The sequence below is a fragment of the Aphelocoma coerulescens genome, chromosome 2, assembly GCF_041296385.1.
Source record: "Aphelocoma coerulescens isolate FSJ_1873_10779 chromosome 2, UR_Acoe_1.0, whole genome shotgun sequence".
In the NCBI taxonomy this organism is placed as follows: domain Eukaryota; kingdom Metazoa; phylum Chordata; class Aves; order Passeriformes; family Corvidae; genus Aphelocoma; species Aphelocoma coerulescens.
Window position 1 is genome coordinate 138,623,078 of NC_091015.1, and position 25,926 is coordinate 138,649,003.

The window sequence follows — 25,926 nt, forward strand, 5'->3', positions numbered from 1 at the left end:
CAGCCCGTTGTTCATTTGCCACCCGACCCGATCCGGGGCCTGTCGGGACGGAAGCGCCGCCGCGGCTGAGCGATCGAGCGGGATCCATTGTGGGCAGCCCCGCGTCCGCCGCGATCCAGGCCGGACCCGGGGGAGCGGGGAGCGAGCGGCCGGACTTCGCTTCTCTCGGCCGCCGCCCCCGCGCGGCAGCCGGGCGCCTCCTTCCCCCGCCCCGTTCCCGCGGCGGACGGAGCGCTCGGCCGGGCGGGGGGCGCGGGGCGCGCCCGCCATGTTCGCGGAGATAAACCGGCGGACGCTCGCGTTCCGCGGCGGCGGTCTCGTCACCCCCGCGGCGGCCGCCTCGGCGGCGGGGACCGAGGCCTGGGAGCGGCAGGACCCCGAGGCGCTGAACGGGCGCGGGGCGGACGAGGAGGCGGAGCTGGAGGGGCTGGAGGCCGAGGAGCTGGAGGCCACCACCGCCGAGGAGAAGGAGCTGCTGCTGCCTCAGGACGCGGCGTCGCCCCCCGCCGCCGCCGCCGCCGCCGGCCCCATGTTCGCCGAGAGGAACCGCCGGACTCTGGCCTTCCGCGGCGGCGGGGGGCTCCTGGCCGCCCACCCCGCCGCCAACAATGGCTGCGAGGCCGCGGCCTGGCCGCGGAAGCACTTCAATGGGCGGGGGGCGGACGAAGAGATGGAGCTGGAGGGCGCGGAGGGACTGGAGACGGAGGGGCTGCTGGAGGGCAAGGAGCTGGTCCAGGACGGGGGCTCGCTGAGTGACAGCAGCGACGACGAGGAGGACGGCGAAGGGGGCAGCCTGGGGGACGGCAGTGGCGCCGAGGGCGGCAGCTGTAGCAGCAGCCGGCGGTCGGGGGGCGACGGCGGGGATGAGGCGGAGGGCAGCGGCGAGGGGGAGAGCATCCGGCATTTCCCGCTGGCCAGGCCCAAGTCCCTGCTGCAGAAGCTGCACATCTCCTTCCAGGGCTCCTGGCTCAAGGAGTTCCCGTGGCTCTACTACTGCCAGGAGACCGGCCTCATGTCCTGCGCCTGGTGCACCGCGGCCGCCGCCGCCTCCGCGCCCCCCGAGCTGATCATGTCCGGCGCGCCCCTGCCCGGGGGGCACGACGAGCTCTGCAAGGGCACCCGCAACTACAAGCGCACCCTGCTCTTGAGGCACCACCTTTCCGCCGAGCATCGCCTCAACGAGCCCGGCAGCGCCGAGCAGGTACGGCACGGGACGGGGAGGGGGCGGTGGGGAGGGAGGGGCAATCCCGGCCTCCCCTTTCGTATCGGTGAGGTTTTCCTGTGCCCACGTGCGTGAACTTCTTTAAATGGCTGCTCGTGGTTGTTGTTGCCCGGCGGGCTGGGCACGCCGCGGTGCTCTCGCTTGTCGTGTCCGGAGCGGGAGACGAGCCCCATCTGGGATTTGGGGTGACTCTCCCTCTGGATGCGGGCAGGCACACAAACGCAGCACGAGCTGTTTTTTGGGGCTGTACTCCGTTCCCGTTATCCGTCCGGCGCTTGCGGGTACCGCTTTCATTAGTTCATCTGTTTATCTCGTGAAGATAAACCGGCGATGTGGGAAAAAAGTTGCGTACGAATCCCAGTGTCACAGCACTGATTTAAATACGCTCGTTACAACTTCCTCCTGCGGTACAGGCGGAGGGAGGCCAGTGTCCGGCCAGCGACCGCTTGTGAAATGGGGACTCGGAGGCGTGAAATTGGAATCGCTCTGCCGGGCTTAGCGGTGTGGCCCCGGTTCACTAATCGGATAACTCTGTGTACTCAAGTTCTTCGCGTTGAAATCTTTTTTTCCCCGATTGCGTTACTTTAGATTGAGTTGCTGAGCAAGAAGTCTGCAATCGCTTGGTGTGTGTTTGAGATAAACATGTGGTTTCCTGAAAGCCGTGTTACTATGCCAGCATGCTCTAACGCTATAGGAGTAGTGAAACTCTTCACGTTCCCCGCTGAACTTCAAATCACTGTGTTTCTTGGCTGCTTTCACGAATGAGGCAGGGCTTGCCCTAGAATATATGGGGATGGAAAGCCCCTAAAGAATACTTGTGTTGAATCTGCAGCCTTTTCTGCTAGGGATACTGAAGTTCGCTCGATCGCCTCGCTGGCGTTAAACTTGCCTGCGGGCACTAGCTAGTGTTGCTTCAGGTTAGGCTAGTCCTTGAATTGTTAGGCTGTTAGCCGGAATTAATTGATTAGTCATTCGGTTTTTCTGGATTTAGAATTCAGTTTTAATTAAAACACCCACCTTGGCTGAAAAACAATGCGATAGTTGGATTGAGGTTATTGCTTGAGCACTCTAAGGAGCTCAGGGTACCTTGGACAAGAGCTGCTAGTCAAATGTTCGAGCAGGATATTAGGATTACAGGATGACTGATAAAACGTTAGGTGAACGATAGTTTTCTTAGAACTACTTGGAAAATGTATGCAAATTTTATGTGAAGCTGTTACAGGACTGGAAGGGAAACCTTATGGTGCACAAATACCGGTTATCCAAAATATTACTTTTGGATTTACAAATGCAACATTCACCTTCAAGATGATTAATACTACCTTTTCAGTGAGTGTAGTTTTATCTGTTACAGATGTTTCATGGTAGTAGGTCGTCTTATTAGTTTTCTCCAGTCTTCTGGGGTTTGCTATTCACTCTGCAGTGTTTTCGCCAAATTTGCTTTCAATTAGTTGTTTCTAATTAAGAAACTTTCGTTCTTAGTTTCTGTTACCTCTTCATATCTTTGAAAATGTTCCACTTTTGCATAATGCTATTGCAACATATTCTTTACTGTCTTGTTGCTTAGTTTCTAACTTTGAGTTGTGAATGATTACTCTGTAGAAGTATGTTCTGTCACTGTGTAGCCTCCTGTGTTGGTGGATGCTGCTAATCCCTGCCATACTTGGAAGCTTCTCACTTTGTTTTACCTGTATTTAAATAAAAGCTATTCCAAGCATTTTTCCCTACTCAGTTTATTTTTTTTTCTTTCTGTCCACTTATCCTCACTCTTTTTTGTAAAACTGTTAAATACTGGGAGGGTGGAAGGGAGGACAGAATATTGGCTTGTTATCACGGTAGCCTACAAGTTAATGTAAGTATGTATTTGAAGAATGTAAGTGTTTATTTGAACACCTTTCATTGTCATGGGAATATTTGTAAAAATGAATCTCTGCTTTTATACCACTGATAGTTTAAGAAAAAATTGTAGTAACTGTAATAATAAATGAAACGGTAGGATAGATGAGTCAGTGATTCTTCTGCACTGTATTAAAGATAAGGTTGGGACAAAGGTAGCTGTACAGAGATTGTTTTTTTTTTCAAGTGGAAAACATTGCTTTGTGCATCCCTCTGCAATTACATTTCCATTAAAAACTTCTCACAAGTTTGCAGTTTTTCAGGAGTCAGTGTAGTTTTCTTTGTGGTGTACTTTCATGTTACAGCTGCTTTATCAAAAACCTGATTAAGAATCTCTGTTTTCTTTCCCTTCTATGTTTAATTTCTGTATCCTTTCATACTCTTAATGGCACTTGAATTTCTTTTGATACATATGTTTAAATTAATACCAAAACAATAGCTCTATTTTTTTCTTAATGCCGTGATACCAGATACTTGGAACAACAGTAGGTAATTTGTACCCTGACCGTATTTCCAACATACATAATGAGGCAGCAAAGCCGTTTAGATTTAATGAAACTTGGAAGAGATCTTTCAGCCTTTGTGTTAGAGACAGCACACATGTATTATGGACTTGACAAGCCTCAACTGCGGGGCATGTTTAGCAGCTGCTAATAAACATATGGCATAGTGCCACCACTCAAGCGCAGAAAGGAAATTGTAGGTGTTAAGACAGTAAAGCAGTGGAAATTTCTATAGGTCTGTTGGATATTACACTCGTGAAGAAATGAGTGATGATTTTGGTTTATTTTTGGGATACATTTAATTTGGAATGCCAAAATACATCACAAGTGGTTGCAGCTGCTGTAATTCAAGGGTATTGAGCTGTCAGCCGATGCTTCTTTCTAAGACCAAAGCCTTGAATATTTTTCTATTCTAGTTTTTAAAATAATTTTTCTCCATATTAAAGCTTAAGGAAATCTATCATCAGCTTGAAACTACCTTTGTTTTTTGTAGTAAACAGACTATTGTGTTGCAAGAATCTTAAGAAATGGATGTTTACTGGGAAATCGTGGGAAAATATTTTAATTCTTTGATGAATTTGGGTCCATAAGATGCAGATTTATTGGCTGCTGGGGGTTCCTCCTCTCAAACCATCTTCTTAAAACATTTTCTCTCTGGACATAATTTAAAGCTAAGCTTTGGAAATTCTGCCAGAAAAGCTTTCTCCAGCCTAACAGGCATGTTGGTTTAAAGCAGAAGCTCTCCAAAAGGAGGAAGGTCTTTGATGTGTTATTTTTTCCATGCGAACTGGAATTGTTTGCATTATGTGAGCAGTGATGAATGGAAGTCATGCTTCAGATGTAAGAGTTACATTACAGTGTTCTACGTTAACTTCTTGACTTACTCTTAGCAGAGCAAAGAAGTTGAGGAGGATATCAGGCCTCAGAGTAAAGACTATCACTTAACTGTATTTTCATGTAGTGTTTTTACTAAACCTCAAACTACTCAATTTGATATTAGACAATTAATGAAACAATTTGAAATTGCTGAGTTGTCTGTGAGCGATGCTGTGTATGTACAATGACAGTGGAGCATCGTGTGCAGCTGATGGGACCATATTTTGAGATCATTTTGCTCTGTAGCTGCACAGATTAAGAAGCTACTGGTAGCTTACTTTGTTAGAAGATCCAATTAATCTGGGGGCACAGGGAACTGCTGTAGAGCAAGATGTGGTAGTGGAGAATTAAAAAATGTGGCATAACTACTTTTCACATACATGCAGCTGAGATGGAATCTGTGGTTAGATTGGTTTGGGTTTTCTTTTAATTCTTCCTGCCCTCACTGTTCTTCCTCCCAGGGACAGAGTATGCTGATGGAACAGTAGGAGAAAGAAAACTCAACAAACTAAATGTCTAGTAGCAGTTTTTGATCATGTTTCTGCTCCTGTTCGCTTTTGGACAAGTTTAATTAATGAATTATACATATAAAACAGTAATTTATCTTTTTGTGTATTCAGAAAAGTCTAACTATTTGAAACTGAGCACAATATTAGTTTCCTTGAGCTTGTCCTGTTCTCAGGAAACAAAAGCCCCTCACTGTAAATATCAATTTATTTATGGTCCCAGCTTGATTGGGTACTTATACTTACTCAGTTAAAATGTACTCTGTCTCCATTATTTAATCAGACATTTGTCAAAAGAAAAGAACTGCTGCAGGTTGTTTTTTAAATTGTATGCAGTGTTTAATGTGTTCTCGAGAATGAAATTGGCAGCTATCATAGCATCTACCTAACATTTACTGTGTGAGGTGCAAGTCACTGATGATTGACGAGTGTGACAACACTTTAGGGTACCATAATTTTCATCTTAATCTGATCCAGTGTCAGTAATTGGTGTTTTGAAACTATGCAGTGCTCCGTAGCTGAAGTGACAGGAAGCTAGTCCAGAACCAAAATCTGATGAGAATTTAGAGTGACAGACTTAGCTGTCCCACATTTGGGGCAAACTGTTTCACAACCTTAATCTGAGGGAGTACTTGGGGTGTGTCAGAAAGTACACAGAAAAAATTAAGATGAGGTTGGGCAAAGATCTGTTGCTTGTTTTCACATAAAAGCCTAATTGCTTTTATTTCTTCCTCTTCAATGAAGTGTTTTTCTGAGAAGGGTAGAGATTCAGAAGCAACTTGAATGTGACAGCAAACCGAAATTTCTCTCCAGGAGATGCTGAAATGGCACAGTTTCTCTTTTCGTTATACTGGGCCTTATTTGCTGCGTATAGATGTAAATAACATTTTAGATATAGATACAGCCTCAGTTGTCATTCCAGTGATCCACAATGGGGTTGTAAATTGAGGTGAGGTGATTTAATCCACTAATTTCTGTGTGGTGGAAAGTGACTTTTTTAATCTAGGTAGCTGGTTTCTGCCGTAGTCTCAAATTAAGGGTAGTACTTTCCTGCAATGTGTATTTTAGTCCCAGCATAGATTATGGGCTCCTGACAGTGCTAACATTACCTTTTTAATACTGATTTTGATGTATAATGTTGAGACAGGTGAGCTTTAACAACACCTCCAGCTCCCTAATCAGTGAGGTGTTTTAGATGATGAGAGAAGAAAATAATGATTTGGCTTGGAGCTATCCAGTTTTGCTAGGGAAGAAGGGAGAATCTTGGAGATCTAGTATGAAACAGACTGTCTTTGTTGCTGCTCTTGATGGCAGCATATGTCAACCCCATGTAAGTATGGTCTCAAATACGCCAGTCTGTGTTTTCTGCTTTCTCCTAGCTGCTGCCATCATTATCCTAGCTGCTGAATCATCATTATCTAAACATGAGTTAGAAGTCTTCTATGTGCTCTAAAATCCAGTTCAGATCTCTTGACGTCTCCCTGACTGAACTAATCTTTAATAATGAATTATTTCTTGGTGTTGGATTGTATGAAAAGATCAGGTTTTAGCAAAATTCTGAAGCCATGTTTGAGATCCCATTGTAAAAAGGTGGTGTGTGCGTGATAAGTATGTGCCAGTGTTGCTACTGGAAAGTTTGTGAGGCTTATTTCAGGAAAGTCTTAGTTAGGTATTGTAATGGAAGCTTAAGTCGAGGGTTTTTTTTGTCATCTGCAGTATTTTACCTGCTTGTCATGTGATACACTGTTTAATCCTAAACCTGCAACAGTTAAAAAACAAAGGATAAATGCTTAATTTGTAAAACTATAAGAAATATCTTTGCTATTATATCTACTTTAGAAATATGTTTCCTTTAAAACACTCAGGACAGATTGGGACATACAGGCCTAATCTATGTATTCGTATCTCAGCATGAAGAAAATGCTGAATCACGTATCAGGATTCTGCTTAATTGTTTAAGTGGAGATTTCTGGAGAAGAACAAGGGGTTCGATATGTAAGAATCATCTAGTTAAATCTTTGGAAAGAGAGACTCCTGAATCTTTAATGTATGTGGGTTAGGAATAACAAGTACTTCACACTCAACTGTGTATTTACTTACTTTTGACTGAAATTTCCCTTCCTTTGCCCTGAAGGCAAATCTTCTAGTTCTGTTTGAAACAAACTTGGGGGTGGAAGGTGCAGAATGAGAGCATGATTTTTAGTTTTCAGAAATATCTTGTTAATTATATATTCCTGTCTGCCTTTGTAACCAAGAACATAAATAACAAAAAAATAGTTTGATTAAAATTGTCTCCTTTCATTTATTTTCATATCCTTATTACAGTCCTGAAGAACTAAGGGCAGTATTCATTAAGAGCTAATTATGTTTGTGGGTTTTTTTAATTGCAGGAGGCAGAGTTACCATCAGAACTGAATAATGAAGGATACTGTGATTTTAACAGCAGGCCAAATGAGAACTCTTACTGCTATCAGCTCCTGCAAGAGCTCAACGAGCAGAGGAAGAAAGGCATTCTTTGTGATGTTAATATTGTGGTGAGTGGGAGGGTCTTCAGAGCTCACAAGAACATCCTGGTTGCAGGCAGCCGCTTCTTTAAGACTCTGTATTGCTTTACAAACAAAGAAAGCCGTAACCAAACCACTGTTACCTATTTAGATGTTGTTGCTGTTCAAGGTTTTTCTGTCATCTTGGACTTCTTATATTCTGGTAACCTCGTGCTTACGAGCCAAAACGCCATTGAAGTGATGTCGGTGGCCAGCTACCTTCAGATGACGGAGGTTGTCCAGTCCTGCCGCAACTTCATTAAAGATGCCTTAAACATAAGTATAAAATCGGAAGCTCCAGAGACTGTTGTAGTGGATTACAACAGAAGATCTGTTAGTAGGGATGGTTTATCTCCAAGGGATCAAAAAGTTGCCAGCTTCTGGGCAACACGAAACCTTACCAACTTGGCAAGTAGCATAAAAACTGAGAATGATCCCTACCCTATTGATGAGGGCCAAATGGAAAGCTACCAAATGAATGACTGCAGTTGGGTCCAGGACAGCTCACCTGAAATGGCTGAAAATGAATCTCAAGGTGAGGGAAAAGTTTTCGTGTGGAATGACATGGGTGCACAGGGACAATCAGTTCAAGAACCTGGAAAAGCGAGAAGGAAAAACCAAACTGCAAAGAGATTTATTTATAATATACCACCTAATACAGAAGAGAACTCTGAAGATTGCTCAGTGTTGCAACCATCAGTCCCATATCCAGAAGAAGATTTGTCATTTATTAAAGAAGAAGCAGGTAAATATTGCTTAATGACAGTTATGTCATTTGAAAATTAAAGTATTGAATGAAGTACCTGACTTTGTAACTTTTGTAAAGGTATGTTGGATTGGATTAGTTAAGTCAGCACACCATTCAGGTTACTAAATCGGTCATCTGATTCTCTGCCTTGGGGCACAGCAGCGGATCATCAGCTAGAGAAGGGAATGGCTGTGCCATACAGTATGTAATGTGCTGTTTGCATTTGACACTTGAAATGGGCATCCTTAGCAGCTGGTAGAAACTACAATTCTTACATTTGTACTTAATGTGTGGCAACTATTCGGCACAAAATCAAGGACTGATAACTGGTGGCTAGTGTTAGCTGATTGCACAGGCAGCAAGGGCCTTTGTAATTTCCTTCCCTCCACTAGCAAAAGATTTTTCTGGTAATCTTCACTTGAGTCACCCAGAAACATTCTGCTGATTCTCATGTTGGGATATGTGGGAAGCTACAAGATAGAGTAATCCTGGCTACTATAATAGAAACACTTACAACAGGTTTGTGAAACATTAGCAAGAGATGCCACAATGACATATACTAGAAGGGAATATATTTTTGTTGAACTATGCTTTAAACAAATCCTGAGAGTGATAGAATTAATAGGGTTTTTTTTTCTTAAGGATACATGGTTAATGTAAATGGTAGAATAAGATTAAATATCTGTTTGCTAAACAAATACAGTCACACGAATTATAAGCAGCAGAATGTTCATAGTGTAATTGTCATTTGGGGCAATGTAATTCAGTTTTTTATTTTTTAAATTATTATGCTCTATGAATAGTTGACGTATGCATTTGAAGTACTGTCATTTACCTGCCTCACTTTTTGATGAATTAATAGTTTTGAAAACTTACTGCAATTTAGGAGCCAAATTAGGGGTGGATTTGAGGTACAGCAGACCAACGTTCTTTAGATGTGTCTTGTTTCTAAAGCAGTTTAAAATATATGCCTGCTTCAAACACCAAGGAACTGTGGATGTCCTGTTTCCTCCAGGGGCCTTGCTCTGCTCCTGCCTGCAGGGCTGGGGACACAGGTGAGCAGTGGTCCCACAGGGGGCATGTGGGGACTCATGGCTGTGCTGTGCGGTGCCAGTGGTGCCTGGGCACCGCAGTGACATGTGCCAGTGCAGAGCTGTGCAGGCTGGGACTGGAGATGTGTTTCTCCGGTACAAGAGACCTTCATGTGCTTAGTGAGTGGTGTGGCGCAACAGAGCAGCTCTGGAGAAGCAGCTGTACTGAGGAGCACTTCTGCAAATGCTTCAGGGGCATTACTTATCTCTGGTCTTCATCTCTGAACTCTGGGTAGGTCTGCTTTAGCTTTACTTGGGAGTGTGTGCTTCTGAAGTGAATTTCCTGTACTTCTCTTACTGGCTAAGCTTTGTTAGACTGCCCAGGATTCCTTCTGGCTGAACTGACAGTAGAAGCTGTGTTTCAGGAACATGCCAGTTGCTAATAGGCCTCAGGTCCACAGCACCAGGTTGGATCTAGCCTAAGTAAAGCATGTGGATAGTGGGGGATGTTGAGTCCTCAGCACCCACACAAAAAATTTGCCTGTGCTGGGCTACACTACTTGCTCTAGTTGCAGTGCTGTGAAAAAGGACAACAGAGGGTCTGGAGCAAGAGCTGAGGAAATGTGTATTAGCTGCACAAATACCAAATTTCTGACACAATTTAGCATGTGATTTCTGTTGATGTTTTATATGGGGTAAATATTCAATACTCTTTTACTGATGGAAATACAGAGACTGTGTCTACTGTACGATAGCACCAACAACAGATATAAATACTTGTTTGGATGCTGTGGAATTTTGTATGTATGCTGTGAAGATTTCTTGGAGAAATAATGGAGGACATGGATAGTGCAGTATGTTTAGTCCTTGCTCTTGCTCTTGTTCTTTTTTTTTTTTTTTTTTTTTTTTGACAGAAGCACCAATGTTTCCAGTAACTTGTTATGGTAAAGAATTAGATTACAAAATACATCCATATAGCATCTTAATGGAAAGAACTATATTGGAGACAGAGCATACTGAATATGTGTTGTGGTGTCTGTCAAAAACCATTGAAAACTGTGACTGCAGACTGAAGTTTATTTTATTGAGTCTAAAATACTAGTCACCTAGTAATCTTCTTGGTATTTTCAGAGCACAGCATATATATTCCCAAGTACATAAGTACATTTTCTGCCAGTGTTAGAAGTCTTTTGGAAGCCATATCTAGTATTTTTGTAATAATACCTTTACTTTTACTAAGTTCTTGCATGCCTGCCTATTGTTTGAAACAAGAAGAGCAACTGAAGTAGGGCTTGGTATAACTTACTTTTCAGCCATAGTCTGTGCTTCACCTTTTGGTATTCTTTCTCTTCTACTTGTGGCTCTTTTGCTTTGCTCTGTGGATAGATTCCACTGTTAAACACTGTTCTTTTAACTGCTCCCTCTATGCCAAAGAAAGGGTGGAAGAGAGAGGAGTGGAGAGTTGGAAGAATGTCAAGAATGAGTTGTAGAGTAACCTGCAGGTTATACAATAACTTTCTAGTTTTGGATTAAATTTCTTATGGGGATGAAAAGATACCAAAAATAATAGGCACTGAGAGGTAAAAATGGATAAGAAAATGTGATCTGGAATAGATATAAGACAATTCTATAAGAAGAAAAATAAAGAATAGTAGATTCTTATGTTCAGAGCTAAGGAGCGTGCTGTCCCATTGGTTGCTAAAAGGGAAACAACGACCTTCTACTGTTGTACTTTGTCATGTTCTGATGGGGCTAACATCAGTGGTTATGAGCTGTCAGTTACATGCAGAGTGAGTTTCTGTGTCCTTGATTTAGGTTTGGGTTGGTCTGATGCTTTTGTGATGGGAAATAAATACTGTAGATATGTGGAAGAGAAGCCTATTTCAGAACACTCTTCTCACTACAAAAATTTATCCCTGAAGCCACTTCCTCAAATTCTATAGTAAATGAATTTTCCAGTTGGTTACCAGCAGTAAGCAGCAGTCCAGTTACCAGCTAGGTAAGTATTAGATAATAAACAGTAAGAGCTTTCTGAAGCATCTGCTACCCCTCTTGTTCCAGTAAAGCAAATATGTTAAACTGCTCCTTGCTGAATGTGAGTCTTTCTACATGTATCCATAAGGATGTCAGCTGCTTCATCTTCCTCTCACCCTGTGTTGCCAGTTAGTTTATATTTAACGCCTTCCCTGTAAAAGTAGCACTTTGGTGAGCTTTAAAAAAGCTTCATAAAGTTAGGATGGTTTTGAAATTCCTTGTACTGTCTTACATTTATATTTACTTACTTTTTACTTAAGCTTTCAAGATGTCTCCAGTTTTAGCTATATTAAAGTAACTGTTTATCTAAAACACTAAATGTTACCTCCTATCACAGTATATCCCCCCTAGCTGATAATCTGCTAAAAAGTCTTTACTATTTACAGCCATCATGCATCCTACAATTAACCATTTTACCATGGTGAAAATAACCATGCAGTCAGTCAGCATCTCACAGTGTTACAGTGAGTTATAAAAGTTCATATAAGCTCAGTGAACATAATTCATCATATTCTTAATGTCTGTTCACAGGGTTGTTTTGTCAATTTTCATCACTTCTTGGATATATCTTTCATCTGGGCCTGTTGTTTTTTTTTCTTTTTTTTATACAAGTGTCCTATCCTCAGACTTCAGAACACAGCTGTGAGGTATTGCTTATGCTTTCTGGAACTGACCGTGTTGATTTTTGCAGAGACTTGCATGCAATATCCCAATAGCTTTACGAAGCTACAAGTGTATAATTTGTTATTGTGATTTTCAGGCTGGATAATGCTGTCATGTACATGTGGTGGGGATGGGGAAAAGGACAAGAAGTGCAAGATTAAAACAGCCCTTGGTTCCTGACTGATTTTGTTGGGGTTCTTAAGGAATTTAATTCAGCTTGCTGTAGAAACAACTGCTTTTCAGAAGGATACAAACAGCAGCTAAACCTGCTTACAAAAAATGTAGTGCTGGTCACAGCTTCTGTCATGATACAGGGGAGGAGCATAATGCAACTTGATTAGGACTTTACAATAAAGACGGGTATCTTTGTATTTGAAGAAATCAAGGTTGATGGACTTAGGACACATATATATATTTCTTGTAGGAATAAACCCCACTTGACTGACTGTGTTACAAAACAAAAAAGAATTGTGTATTTTTCCTATTTTTCCATGGTACTACAACCCTCAGTCAGATTTTGTTTAGACCTCAAGCTGATACCCCGATTAAAAGATTTAAGTTCCTTGGTGGACCTTTAACCACTTTATTTTCCCCATTCCCTATGTAGTCTGGTATTGAAGATGTCATAGGTTTTTAGAAGTTCTCTAAAAACACTGCAACATCTAAGGATCAGCCTCTTCCCCATTCATTAAATTTACCTCTCCAAGGGAGGACCCCAAAGACAAGAAGATCCTCACATTCTCCCTGCGACTCTAGGCATTGTTTTGTGTATTGCTGTTGTCAATTTGCTTTTTGTTTTCTTTTTTGCGAACGGGTTGGGGAAGAAGGTTTTGTGGTGTCTACAGATCTTCGCTGCCTGAAAATCCTTTTGAGTTCCAGTGCGATGCATTCACTTACTGAAAAAATGCCAATCTGAAGTGCTGATTTTTTTCATTTGTGAAATACTGACGATGATGATGGTAGCAACATCTAAATAAAAATGGTTTGTAAGAACAATTGACACACAAATAAATGGTCTGCATGAGGAAAGTTCCTTATTTTCTTGTGTTTAACTGGTGTAGTTGTTGGATGAGATCAGCAAAATAGCTTTCACTTTCTTGGGAAGGGATTTTTCAGGGAAGGTATGATAATCAAGTTGAAAAGCAAGTCAATAATGTATTTGGCATCAGTTGGTGGTCTTCTGTCAGGGTTAGTTGATGCTAGATCTGACTCCATAGTCAAGGCAATATACCACTTTTTCATGAATGAAAAATAGAAAAACTGAGAGCAATTGGGAGTAATAGATAGAGTATGAGTAAGACTGTTGGCAAAATATCTTAAGTATGTCCAAGCCCTCTGTTGCAAGAGGCAGTTGAGCAGTAATGTGCTTCCAGAATAAGCCTTTTCAGAAGAAGCAAGGTTAAAGATGTGAAGAATACTCTAGGAACAAATGGAGTGTAAGATACTTTCTTTTCCCCACCGTCTTAGTATGTCATCGGGAGTGCTGTTTCCTCTGTCATGTTACCTAACATAAGCAACAAATCCAGCTCTCTAATAGCGATCCAGATTGTATCAGTAGATTACCACTGCTTTCTTTACAATCCTTGAAAGCTATGGCCTAATCTCTTATCCTGTCTACTTTCTGTCTTTTTTAATTGATCTGGATGAGCAGTCAGTGTCAGAAAACGTAGTGAAAAAATAGTATTTCTTTTTCTCTTATTTTGGCACTATTTCCAGTGCTAATATATGTAAATAAAACAGAAGTTAAGTTCACTACAGACAGCTGTATCTAATGAAAGTTTTGTATCTTTTCCCTCAGCACACCATATGTCTGTGCTCTTTTCTATAAGACCTGTTCAGTGGCTTCTGTCAGTAAACTTCTCATTGTTTCCCGTATCATCTCCTACTCAGTAATGTCTCCTTTTCTGCCCCCCAAATCAGCATATTTCTAGTTGTAGAAAAAGAGCAAAACCTGTCAAACTAGGGATGTTTCTAGTTTAGACATGTTTTCTCTTTCTGGTGGTGTACCCCTACCTCTTGCCTTCAAAACTGAAAATCATTGGTTATCCTTTTTCCTGAGAACAAATGCAGTAGAACATAAAATGGTTTTGATAGCTTTTGTTAGTGGCATAAGAGCCTACACAACCACTTCATTTTATTTCACACTGTCCTTAAATCAACATAGTGTGAATTTTAGTGCTGATAGTTAATCAGCTTCTTTGAATTCTATTTTATTTCTTATTATTTCGGCTTTGCTTGTTGCTGACTTCTATTAAAGATCAGATTACTGATAGCCTTTTATCCATGCAGGCTCGAAGAATGGGTAAATGCTTGAGGATAATTGACATTTGAGTTATTAACTTATGCCTATTAGAAATCAACTAAAGTGTAAAAAGGTAACATTAGATCAGAGAAAAGTTGTGGTCAGATGGCTTGGTCTGGCGACACAGAATGTTATTGCTTTTAATTAGCTTTTTTTTTTTTTACCCCCAAAGATCTGCCTTACCTGTCTATACTTTCCCCCTTTACAATCCACCCCCAGTCTACCAGTATGACTGCATCCATAGTTGCTTCCAGCCTCCTGTCAAGGTCATCTGGCTTTAAGTTGACCAGAACAGGTCAGATGATGATTATGTCTAGTTTTGCAAGCAGGTTTCAGGGAGCAGTAGCCTGCGTGAGAGGAGAGGAGAAGTGGGAGAAGATATTATGAGCCCCAGGGCTCTGTAACGTGTTCTGGAAGCATACCTGACTGTAGGCTCTATATCCAGCTGGGGAAGGTAGTAGAGGCTAGGTATTGCACTTCCAGCTTCCAGTCAGTGTGTAATTCAAGTCTATCCTGTTTGGATGAGCAATTAAGACACTAAAGATGCCTTTTTCATGGTTTTGTTTTGAACACATTAAATGTGTGCTTAATCTAGAAAGCAGGTTTTCTAGGTCAATGAATTATTCTAGGAATAAGCATTAGGTTTAATTATTATCTACTTAGTCATGTGCTATGCAGAGAGTGAAGTGTGTATAGCAACCTCTTATCTCTTGTGGTATCTGTGCTGGTGTTCTTTCATGTTGTAGTCAGTCTTCCCTTCCAATTGGAGGTTGAAAGATTTAGTAGCTATTACCTACACTAGATGACAGCTCTTAAATCTGTTTGGCTCTATGCTGAGCCTTGTGCTAAGATCTAGAACTATTCAGGGGTTTGAGCTCCTAAGTTTTCTCAAACTTAAATACCATCTGTGTGCATAAAGGTTCCTAGTGAAATTTAATTTGTGTTCTCTTAAATACAGAAGAACTGTCAAAGTGACAGTGTTATAAATGTGTTCAGCTTGGTTCAACTCTTAGTTATGGTCAATCTTTGGTGTATGCTTATTCTGAAGGAACCTGTACAATTTTGCCTGTACACAGCATAGCATTACATCTGTGTGCATTAAAGACTTGGTCTGTTGATCTTCCAGATATTCATCCTATAAGGGGGGAAAGTGATTAAAATGTTTTATTACTGACTGACCTTTAGCTGTTCGACTACATTCAGCTACAGTTCTAGTGCAGGGACAAAAATCTATAAAGAAAGGATCTAATACTTTAAACATGTTAAAAGTAGTTTTATTTTTTTCCTCTGCTAGATCCTGAAGTCTGCTGTAATTCGGAGGCTTTTAGCCTTAAGATCAAGTCATTTTTGCTCTTACCCAGACTGTACAACACTGCTTCCTCACTAATCCTTTCTTGTGTATTACAGAAGGAAGTCTTCCTCCTCACCTCAAAGGAATGTGTAGTTGGCATGTCTATAGGGTGTCTGTGTTCTATTCCTTGAGCTGTTGAGATGCCATTGCTGGAGTCCATCACTCCAAATTAGTATAAGGAGTTCTTGGCTCTTTTGGACATAACAGCTATTAGAGTCAGTAATTTTAAAAATTTTCCTCACTGCTTTGTTTCTTAAAGGAGAGGGAGATTTATTCCTTTCCCTTCCCTCTTCTTTCTTTTTGTACCAAAATAGGTAGTTAGATGTGCTAAAATACTGCTATTTCTCTTCATTCACTCAAGCTCTGGTTTTTAAAAGCTCTGATGGAATGCCTAGTTTGGCAGTCATGATCCTGCTTTGCTTGTTGTTTGCCATTGTATAATGGATAGGATAGAATTATAAGCTTCCTACTTGCTAAGTGATATCCTTTTGAACTGTTGTCTTACGTTGCAGACCAAATCACTGCTGCCAATAGTAATGCTGCCTGAGCAGTAAATGAAACTACTGTGTCTCATGCTGTGAGGATTTGTAATCTGTACTTTTTTCCAGTAAAACTGCAAGTTGGAAGTGTTTAAATATGCAGCCTGCCACAAGCTGCATGAAATGCCGGTTTAGCCTAAGAGAATTTCTTTTCCCAAAAAAATCCTTAGAATGAACAGTGTAGGGATAAAAATAAGTCTTTGGACTATTAAAATGTATAGTTTCAGGCTTGAAAGCAAGAATGCATCTCCTCAAGACTTTTCACAGTGGTGACGTTGGGAATCCAGTGTGAGGACCTGACTACCATCTAGAAAAATAGAAGGAAATCTGCCAGTTACCACTTCAGTTTGTTTATTTAACAGCTGTTTGCCTGTGAGGAAAGTAATGGATTTATGAGTTCATGTTTTCCAACAAACTCCTGTCTTGGGGATTGGGGGGAACATTGATTTGCACTATTGCCAGAAGAGTTTTTGCCCAACAAATGCGATTTTGTTGAATTCTTAGTGCAGCTTTATTGTGTACTATTTATAGTTCTCTTCTCTGTGCTCTGTAATAGTGATTCCATGTTCACTGATGCAATTCTTACTTGTTATATAGAATTAAACAAAGGTCTTTTTAAGGCATTGTTCACTTCTGAATAGTTTTATTTTTTAAAAAAGGAAAAAAGGGTGCAAAGACAACATGAACTGCAGAAGATCTTGTCTTAAGAGCAAATGTAAATATGCGAACTAGTCTTTTAAGCTGTTATATTCCAAGTAGTTGTGGTCTCTTGAATTGATGTGGTTATAGAGTAATGGAGATGATTATTCAGAAAAGGATTTAGACATAGCTAAATATAGTAGGATAGACACAGTAGGATACTTTATATAAATAAAGGTGCCTGTGACAGTCTGGGTGAAGTCACTGCACGAAGCAGTTGTAAAGAGAATCCAGTGGAAAACCTTTCAGCCCCCCCTCCTGATGATAGTAAGGGAATACATATCCTTACCATCAAAGTCCCTGTAGTATGAAAAGGGCTTTGAATTTTTCTCAGCATGGGGAGAAGAAATGGTGCTGTGGAGAGTAGTTCAAAGATCTCATTTCATTGAAATTAGGAATGCAGTTATTTCTTAGTTTTAGTATTGAATACTATGTGAAAAAATACTATAATTGCTGTTTTAAGGTCAGAAACATTTTTGTCACAGTTTGAAAAGGATATATATTTTGCTAAACAGATTAGATTAGACTGATTAGAACCCCGGAAGCTAAAGTAAGACTGTGTTTTTAATAGCTACTTCAAGTGACTTCAAGTACGGATTGCTGCCGGGTACTTCAAATGACTTCAAGTACGGATTGCTGCCGGGTACTTCAAGTGACTTCAAGTATGGACTGCTACCGGGTACTTCAAGTGATTTTAAGTATGGACTGCTGCCAGAATCTTGGCCAAAAGAAGCTTGGGAAAATGGTAAGTGTATCTGGTGGAGAGTAGGTTCAGTTTTTTCCTCTGATAGGTGTTCTCTATCTTTTGTATCACTGGTTATAATATTTGATTCATTTGTTTAGAGGGTTATGAGGTTATGTAAACATTTAATCTTCTTCCATATCATTTGCCTTTGTGGATCGTACTTCCTTGGAGGGAGGAAAAGGAATTCAAACATATGGAAGGGTAAAAACAGAATGTGATTTATCAGTTCTTGTTTTGTGACTGAGTGTGAAGATACCTGAGGTCTTTAGTGACCTGATAGCTTCCCCCCACCTTTTACTAAGCTAAATGCAGATAAATGGCCATTGAAATTGAGCACTTTGATGGTGAAGATACAGAATTAAATATAATTTTAACAGGAAATCTCAGCACATGTCTTGCTATTAAAAATAAAAATTTCATTGCAATAAATGTTTTTAGTTCACTGCAGCTATAATTAAGCCTTCTTCTGTCAGTTCAAGCAAGCAATTATCTGTAATTATTTTTGTGTCTGAAAACATACTGAAAATGCCACCATATCTAAAACAATTGTTGCTAGTTCCTTAAATACATAAAGTCTTCAGTAAAAAGAAGGTATCAAGTACTGGGTAATGGTAATGCTTACCTCTTTTCTTGAACTTTGAGCTGTTAGTGGGATGTGGCTTATGGTTTGTTTTAAATATTTTGGGGTTTGCAGTAGAAGAAATTTGTTTATCAGGAGGTGAAATTTGCTGGCAGTTAAGAAATTAGAACCTGGGTCTTTGGTCTGCCTGTTCTTAAATCATTATATATCTTAGAGCCCTGATGTCTGCCTGTGTAGGACTTACTTTATTCCATGTAAGCCATTATGTGACATTATGTTGACATGTTGCTCACATGAGTGCTTTAATATACCAATGTAAACTTGTGAATGTTAGCAAAATGTAACTTCCATGTTATGATGGCTTTTGAAGCTCAAGGGATGCAACTCTAGATACAGGCCTGCAGACATGTGCACATATCTCACAGTTACTTATGATTTCTTCCTGCCAGCCTGAGCATTAGAAACTCTTGCACATAATCACGCAGCCTTAGCCAGTGCTTTTTGGATGCTTCTAGATGGTTATGATGATGATCATAAATTCTCACCTATAATAAGTTGAGTCAATGTGCTTTTATCAAAACTGTCCTTGTATTCCTGTGTGGCCTTCTCCACCTCACAGTATCCTGTGTTGTTCTTTTTCACACAGTAATAGGCAGCTGTATGAAATCTGTTTTACGTATATCCTTTGAGCAAACTATGTAAAGAATTCTCCTCCATCATAAGGAAGAAGTGAGAAATTTGTACTTCCAGAAGTTTTTTCTGCTCTTTTTGTTTTTTTACTGTTAGATCAAAGTAGAAAATAGGTAAAGTCTGAACCAATAACTTCCTTTTTGAGAGTTTCAGAATTTTGCTACCTCTTAATGTTCTACTCCTTTTGTCAGTATTTGTTCTCACTTAGTTATACTTTCTTTTAATTGATTTGTCAAGTCAGACCTTGGCAGAAAGTTCCTGCTGTAATTCTAAATAGAATATTGGGAGAGAAGATTGCGACTGTCTAAATGCTGCAGAGTTAGAGGGTTTCTAATCCAGAAGAAAGTGTTTTCTGGTATAACTGACCTCTAGGAAAATGGAACGTTGGTAGTTAACTTACTCCAGTTCATGAAATAAGACTTCTGTGGTAAAAATGCCTTGGTTACAAGTAGGTATTTTTCTAGTAGAACTGTACATGCAGAACTTACAGCATTTGTGATTCCTGCAGACAGGCATTGTCCTGATTTGGCTGATGAAAAGTCATCTGTTTTGCTTTATTGTTTCGGCACCTGTTTATTTTTGTGAACCAGGCAGAACATACTGAAATATTTTTTGTGTGTGTTTTATCATCTTTTCTCCTGATGGCTTCTTATCTTGCAGGTGATTCCTCTTCTTTAATCATGAACAAGTTGAAGTGTCCACACTGTAATTATGTAGCCAAATACAGAAGAACACTAAAGAGACACTTGCTCATTCACACAGGCGTGAGATCTTTCAGTTGTGACATCTGTGGGAAGCTGTTTACACGAAGAGAGCATGTAAAGAGACATTCCTTGGTAGGTAATCTCAAGTGTTCATGTATATGTATGCACATGTATGAGTGGGGTTTTATAGGGTTTTTCAGGTATTTTGGTAGTTGGAAGAAACTGTTCTCTGATTTGACATAATGCAAATTGTCCCATCTTAATCTGAAATGGATGAAGATAAACATCTCTTTGTGATAACTGTACCTCTTGTTTCCTTCATGGAAAATGCAGTGTCAATGAAGACAGTCATTTCAAGATTATTTTGAAAGTGATGTGATAAAGGGATGCATTGTTTATAAGTATTCTGTAGACAATGAAAAGCAGTTTTGGCTTAGCTTTACTGCAGTAAAACAGCACATCTTGGTCTATAATGCTGCATCACCATTTTCTGTGAGGGCACCCTGTTAATTCAGCAATTGCACAATGTCTTGGGGTAGTTCTGAAATGTTTATTTCACAACTAGACAAAGCTATAGTATAGTATCTGCTTTAAGATTAGGAAAGAATGAAAAATATCTGATGCAGAAAGTAAACATCTGTCTGACTTGCATTTTACCAGTATCACAACCAGCAGTTCAGCTAACCCTGTCCTGTGCAAGTTGCATCACTCAGGATTTGACTTGAATACTTGTTTTTCTGAGGATCCAGAGAAAGTATTCTGTCTTGGATATTTTGTAGGTACTTTGTATCTAGTCTGTAAGGAAATTAAGACTTCATTGTAATATATACTGTATAAATTCCAAGGTGTGTTTTAGGGCAGTAATAAAAGCAAGATCATATTGGTGGTGAGAAAGTAATAACACTTCTCCAAGCTGTGATTTTAAAAACCCCCTCGTTTTGCAAGATGTTTTGTAGATAGAAAAGGTTAGTACATGGAGTGGGGTAAATTCCACTTCTCCAAGGTGCTGCTGCTGGATTGGGGCAACCCTCAGTATCTCTACAGGCTGCTGGATGAACGTGTCGAGAGCAGCTCTGCTGGGAAGGATTGGGGGTGCTGGTGGGTGAGAGGTTGGACATGAGCTGCCAGTGTGCTCTCTTATCCCAGAAAGCCAAAATGTATTCTGGACTGCATCAAAAGCAGCATGGCCAGCAGGGTGAGGAAGGGCATTCTGCCCCTCATGAGACCCCACCTGGAGCACTGCATCCAGCTCTGGGGTCCCCAAAACAGGAAGGACATGGAACTTTTGGAGCTACTCCAGAGGAGGGCTTTGAAAATGACTGGAGGGATGGATCATTTCTCATGTGAAGAAAGGCTGAGAGAATTGGGGTGTTACTGCCTCATTGATGGCCATGTTCCTTGTGCCTCACTAGAGAAAACAGCAACAGTGGGAGTTAGTTGGTCTGCCAGGAAGAGTAGAGTGGGACTTTAGTTTTCTGTCCTGCAGTATCTGACCAGGACTTGTAGCTGAAAGTTTTTTTCCTCCAGGAGAGGAGATGAAGTCAGACAGTGTGAAAATAGTTGTAGAGTGAGCACAGTGCAGTTCTGTGCTTTCACTTAAGTGTCCTTTCCCTGAAGTCAGAACACTTCTTTTTTTCTGGTTTTTCTTTTTTTTTCCTCCCCTCCCTTCCCCTTTCAGTTCAACAAATCTCAAACGTTCTGCCTTGTGTGAAGTATTATCACAGCAAGTCTAGAGGCTGAAGAAAACACATGTATCAGCTGTACAGATTATACAGCAGAGCTGAAATAACTATTTGTATCTTGACCTAATTTCTTTTTCCCCTCATCTGGGTGGTAATTTCTCTTTTATCTAAAATTGCAACTTTTTCAATGAGACTTCAAATGAGATATTTAAGCACATAATTGTAATCTGTTGTGGGAACACTAGATAGAAGGAGGTCTTCAACTTAATTTTTTCCTATATAATAATAGCTAATATACATGGTTGCTGAATTCAGTTACTTGTACAAACAACATACTTCAAAATTCAAAATCAGAATTCATGGTTAGTCAACAGCAGCCTTCTGATTTTACACACAGACTCAAATACAGGACAAAAATTTTACCAAAGGAACCTAGAAAGTTGATGTTGATTTTGATTTTGTTGGGAAGGAGAAATTGTGGAAGAAGAATTTTTCTTTTGAATTCTTGAATTTAATAACTCTTGCTTGTTCTTAATATTTCTAGGATTTAAAATTGTAAAAGCAATTTTCTAAACAAGTTGTTATCTTGTGTGCAGTGTAAGGGTTTACGCTGCTCTCATTGCTTCTGAGTCTTGTTCTGTACCCTGAGGAGTCGTGAACTGGACACTCACCTGTGTACAGAACAGGTGACCTGCTGAGCTCCAAGGAGCTCGTTTGGTTGTGGGCAGTAGCTCATGTCTGTTGAGGAGTACATATGTAGATCTCCAGTAGTCCTTCCTTATTCTAAACAGTGCTGGGTATCTTTTGGGAAAGTTAAAAGTAGGAATTTTTATATTAATAATTGTTACTGTTATTATTAATAGTTTTCTAGTACTATATGCAAATGTTACCTGATATGCTTATATTCCGCTGGTAAAATTTCTCTTCCACAGGTGCATAAAAAGGATAAAAAGTATAAGTGTATGGTGTGCAAGAAGATTTTCATGCTAGCAGCCAGCGTTGGAATAAGACATGGATCACGACGTTATGGAGTTTGTGTAGACTGTGCAGATAAATCTCAACCTGGAGGGCAAGAGGGAGCAGACCAGGTGCAGGACACAGATTTCCCTAGGGATGAAGAATACGAAGAAAATGAAGTGGGAGAAGGTGATGAGGAGCTTGGTGATGATGTAGAAGAACAGAATGACCAGTCTCGATGGGATGAAGGCGGGGAAGTTTGTATGCCTTTAGATGACTGACAGAGCATATGACTTCAGGGTGCTGCAAATGGACACTGTATGGATTGACTGTTTGAATTTTTGGACTGAAGGCTTGCGAAATATGGTACAGGCTGGATGGTAGTTATGTTGCTGTGAAAATGTAGGGTCAAAGCCTTATAGCAAAAAAAGGATTATTAATTTTTTTATTATATTTGCACAGGACTGTACAGCATACAACCATTTGGTTGAATTATACAGAGTCCTCACATCTACAGTCAGTTATCAAAAGAAAAATGTATTTTTTATTATTTATAGGCTATAGCTACTTGGGTCCTATTCAGACATAGTAGTAACTGTAATTATGTTACACATTCATGTATCTGTTAACATGAATGAAGAAAATTGCAACTTTGTATGGAAATACAAAGACAGCTTTCCCAAATCCACTCTTTTGTCAGTGAGTCAGTGAAGCTAATTTGGGCTAGTGGCTCTTGTTTTCCACAAGCATGTCTTTGCCATACAAACCTTACCTCTCCCGTAATCTGATAGGTGAAAGCCAATCATTTAAATATGTGTCACAGATATTGCCAACACCATATTGAAATTTGGGTTGAAAACTTTTGGCTGTGTGCTGGCAGGTGCTATGGGTGATAAGCACTGGAGAAGTTGTTAATGGCATTAATTTAGTGTCTGTTTTTAAAGAAGGTTGTTGTTGATTCATCAGTTTCAAAATGATAATGCAGAAGAAATGACCAGTAATGAAAATAATAGACTGATCAGAGCATGGGTAACTCTTGTGCCACTTAATCAAAAGAGACAGTCATGCTAAAAGGTATCTGATGTAATAATGTTTCTTCCCTCTCCTAAGGCCCCTCTTCTCTCAAAATTTTTTGGTTTCCCTGGTGTATACCTCAGTCCCACAGAATAAAAATACAAGGAATGGAGAAAGTGTCATATTAAAACAACTTTTTGGTCAATAATTTCTTACTTGTCCATTTTTTGGCTTGTTTATGTGATATGAATTGGACACTAGGCTATTGTGCCCATCGTTCATCATTGAACACAAACTTTTTTTTATTCTTTTGTACTTCATGGGTTGTTGTTAGTATTTAATGTAAACAAATTACATTTAACTTGCTCATTTGCTGGAATTTTTTTAAAGAAAAACAAAAAATCCAAAGCAAAATAATGCTCTTTGAGTTGTCTACTTTTCAGGAGGATATGCTCCTATGCTCTTTGTTTCAGATTTTCTAGGAGGCATTGAAACTTGAATTTTCGTAGCCACCTGGATTTTTTTTTTTCCTAAGCTTGTAATATTGTACCAATGATTTCAAGGCCCCTTTCATAGGGAGGGGAGGGCATTACACCTTCACCTTAAACTCCTCTGTGTTGTTTAGCCTAAGGCAAGTGAATTCAGGCAATCATTGGAACAGTAAGTCTGATGTACTGTTATGTCACAGTGAGTAAATATGCAGAGCATTTGTCATGACACATAGCTAGGCCAGTGTGACAGTACTGTATAAAAAACAATTGAGGGTCACCATATTTTTCAACTTTGTTTAATTTTAAAATGAGTATATTTTTTCCTATTTTATATCAGGTAACTAAATTATGGTAGTTGTGTGGATAACTTTGAATTATGCTTTGATGGACAGAATCTTACTGGTGCTCCATCTGATCAAAGTTGGTATGTATTTAAAGAGACAAGCTTTACTGTTGTCCATAGAACAGTAACATAATGTTAAGACATTGTTTTTGCTGATTGAAACTGAGATGATAAGTTTGAACTACAGTTATATGGGAATTAAAATGCTTTTTTTTAATCATCCACTTGTTTCATTGGTAGTTTCCACATCATTGTAAACCTGACATGAATAGTTTTTTTGGGGAGGGTGGGGAGGGTGGGATGCCTTTTTTTACACTGAAGAATACATTTTATTCTCATTGTTCTAGACTGAAATGAGTAATGTGTAATTCTGGTGGGGTCCAAAGTAGAAATTAGTTGGGCAAAGATGATATGAATGAAAAAGTATTTTAAACGTTAAAGTAATGTTCTGCTTTGTGAATATGTAAGTATAGCATAAAGATTTTTCCATCCCATTTATCCCTTTTAAAACCATAGTTTACAATTGGTAGATCTGTCTATATATATAAATATATATATATATATATCTGAAATTCACCTAAATCTGCTTTATTAGAATACTGCTCACTTAATGCTTAGAAACTGGACCTGGCTCTACATTCTTAATGTATTTTCCGTTTTTTTCTTTTTTTTTTCCCTTTTGTTTTGTTGGGATTTTTTTCCTCAAGGTATGAACTTACTCTCTTGGAACTGAATCTCCTTTTACTACTTAAATCATTTATGTATATCTGGTAAATTATGACCAAATTTGTTGTTAGACTGCATTACAGTAAATTGAAATATACACTTGGTACACTACAGAATTGTTGTGCTTTTGTTCTGGTTCTATTTGGAAAAGCAGGCTTTAGTAGACATTTGTGTTATTTATAACTATTCAGTTATTATTCACTGGCCTTAATATTCTGTTGCATTGTGACAATCATAATTTCCTTGGTAAAGCTCAACTGCTTGCTTTTAGAAGTTGCATGTAATTGCCCATGGTAGGTTGGAGAGAGAGGGATGACTGTCTTTAGCAAGTGGTGTGAAATACTTCAGTGAAGGTCCACTGTTCCTGTCTTGGAGAACCATAAGAATTCAGATGTTATCTGCAGTCTGGCTTTTCTGAGTTGTTTTATTTAGAAGTTATTTTAAATATGTTAGCTTGATTCGGTAGTTCTAAATTAATAAAATGGAATTTCTGAAGAATTAGTTTTTGAGGGACAGCTCAAGTTCCATCACTATTATAAGAACTAGGAAGAGATTTCTCTTTGTGCAAGAAATTCTTTCCCTCAAGAAGTGCTGAAGTTACACTGTAGTAACACGGCAGTGGATTTTGTCTGTTTCGAGATTTTTTTTTCCTTTTTTAAAAGACAACTAATGCCCTTAAAATGTTGTTTTTATCAAATGAAAAGACATCCAGTCTTTCATTTTGTCCTCTGATTAAATAATTCTCAAACCAAATGTCTGTGATTTGTGTATTTAGGCAATGCCACACAAGTAGTTTTATGAAAAGAATCATGTCTGTTATTAAAACAAATGAAGTTTGTCTGATGTTGAGATTCCCCCTTTCTCTGTGGGTTTTTGTTTGCTTTCTGATCTCTTCAAGCAGTGGTGGGTATCTGTTAGAGATAATCATACAGGGCACTTACCGGCAGGGCACTGTGATGCAGGACAAAATCAAATTAGTAAGTAAATGCACTTCAGATTCACAGTTAGAAATCCTGGTCAAAGTAGGCATGATGTCAGGAAGACACACAACATAAAATGTGTTTGTCTATGCCAGTGTTAC

At 39.7% G+C, this 25,926-nt stretch overlaps 1 protein-coding gene across 1 annotated transcript; it reads left to right on the top strand.

Annotated features, from left to right (window-relative positions):
• ZBTB10 (zinc finger and BTB domain containing 10) lies at nucleotides 1-25,688 on the top strand. Its single transcript, XM_069004995.1, has 5 exons — nucleotides 1-1,201; nucleotides 7,394-8,291; nucleotides 17,485-17,658; nucleotides 19,589-19,764; nucleotides 22,247-25,688. The coding sequence occupies exons 1-5, from the start codon at nucleotides 269-271 to the stop codon at nucleotides 22,550-22,552; spliced, it is 2,487 nt and encodes an 828-aa protein (XP_068861096.1). The 5' UTR covers nucleotides 1-268; the 3' UTR covers nucleotides 22,553-25,688.
• Nucleotides 25,689-25,926: the final 238 nt, after the last annotated feature.

Excerpts from the sequence above, each read along its gene's own strand:
- ZBTB10 (XM_069004995.1), top strand. The coding sequence starts at position 269 with ATGTTCGCGGAGATAAACCGGCGGACGCTCGCGTTCCGCGGCGGCGGT. Across the intron at positions 17,659-19,588 it reads AAAAGAAGCTTGGGAAAATG|GTGATTCCTCTTCTTTAATC; the intron begins GTAAGTGTATCT and ends CTTATCTTGCAG. Across the intron at positions 19,765-22,246 it reads ATGTAAAGAGACATTCCTTG|GTGCATAAAAAGGATAAAAA; the intron begins GTAGGTAATCTC and ends TCTCTTCCACAG.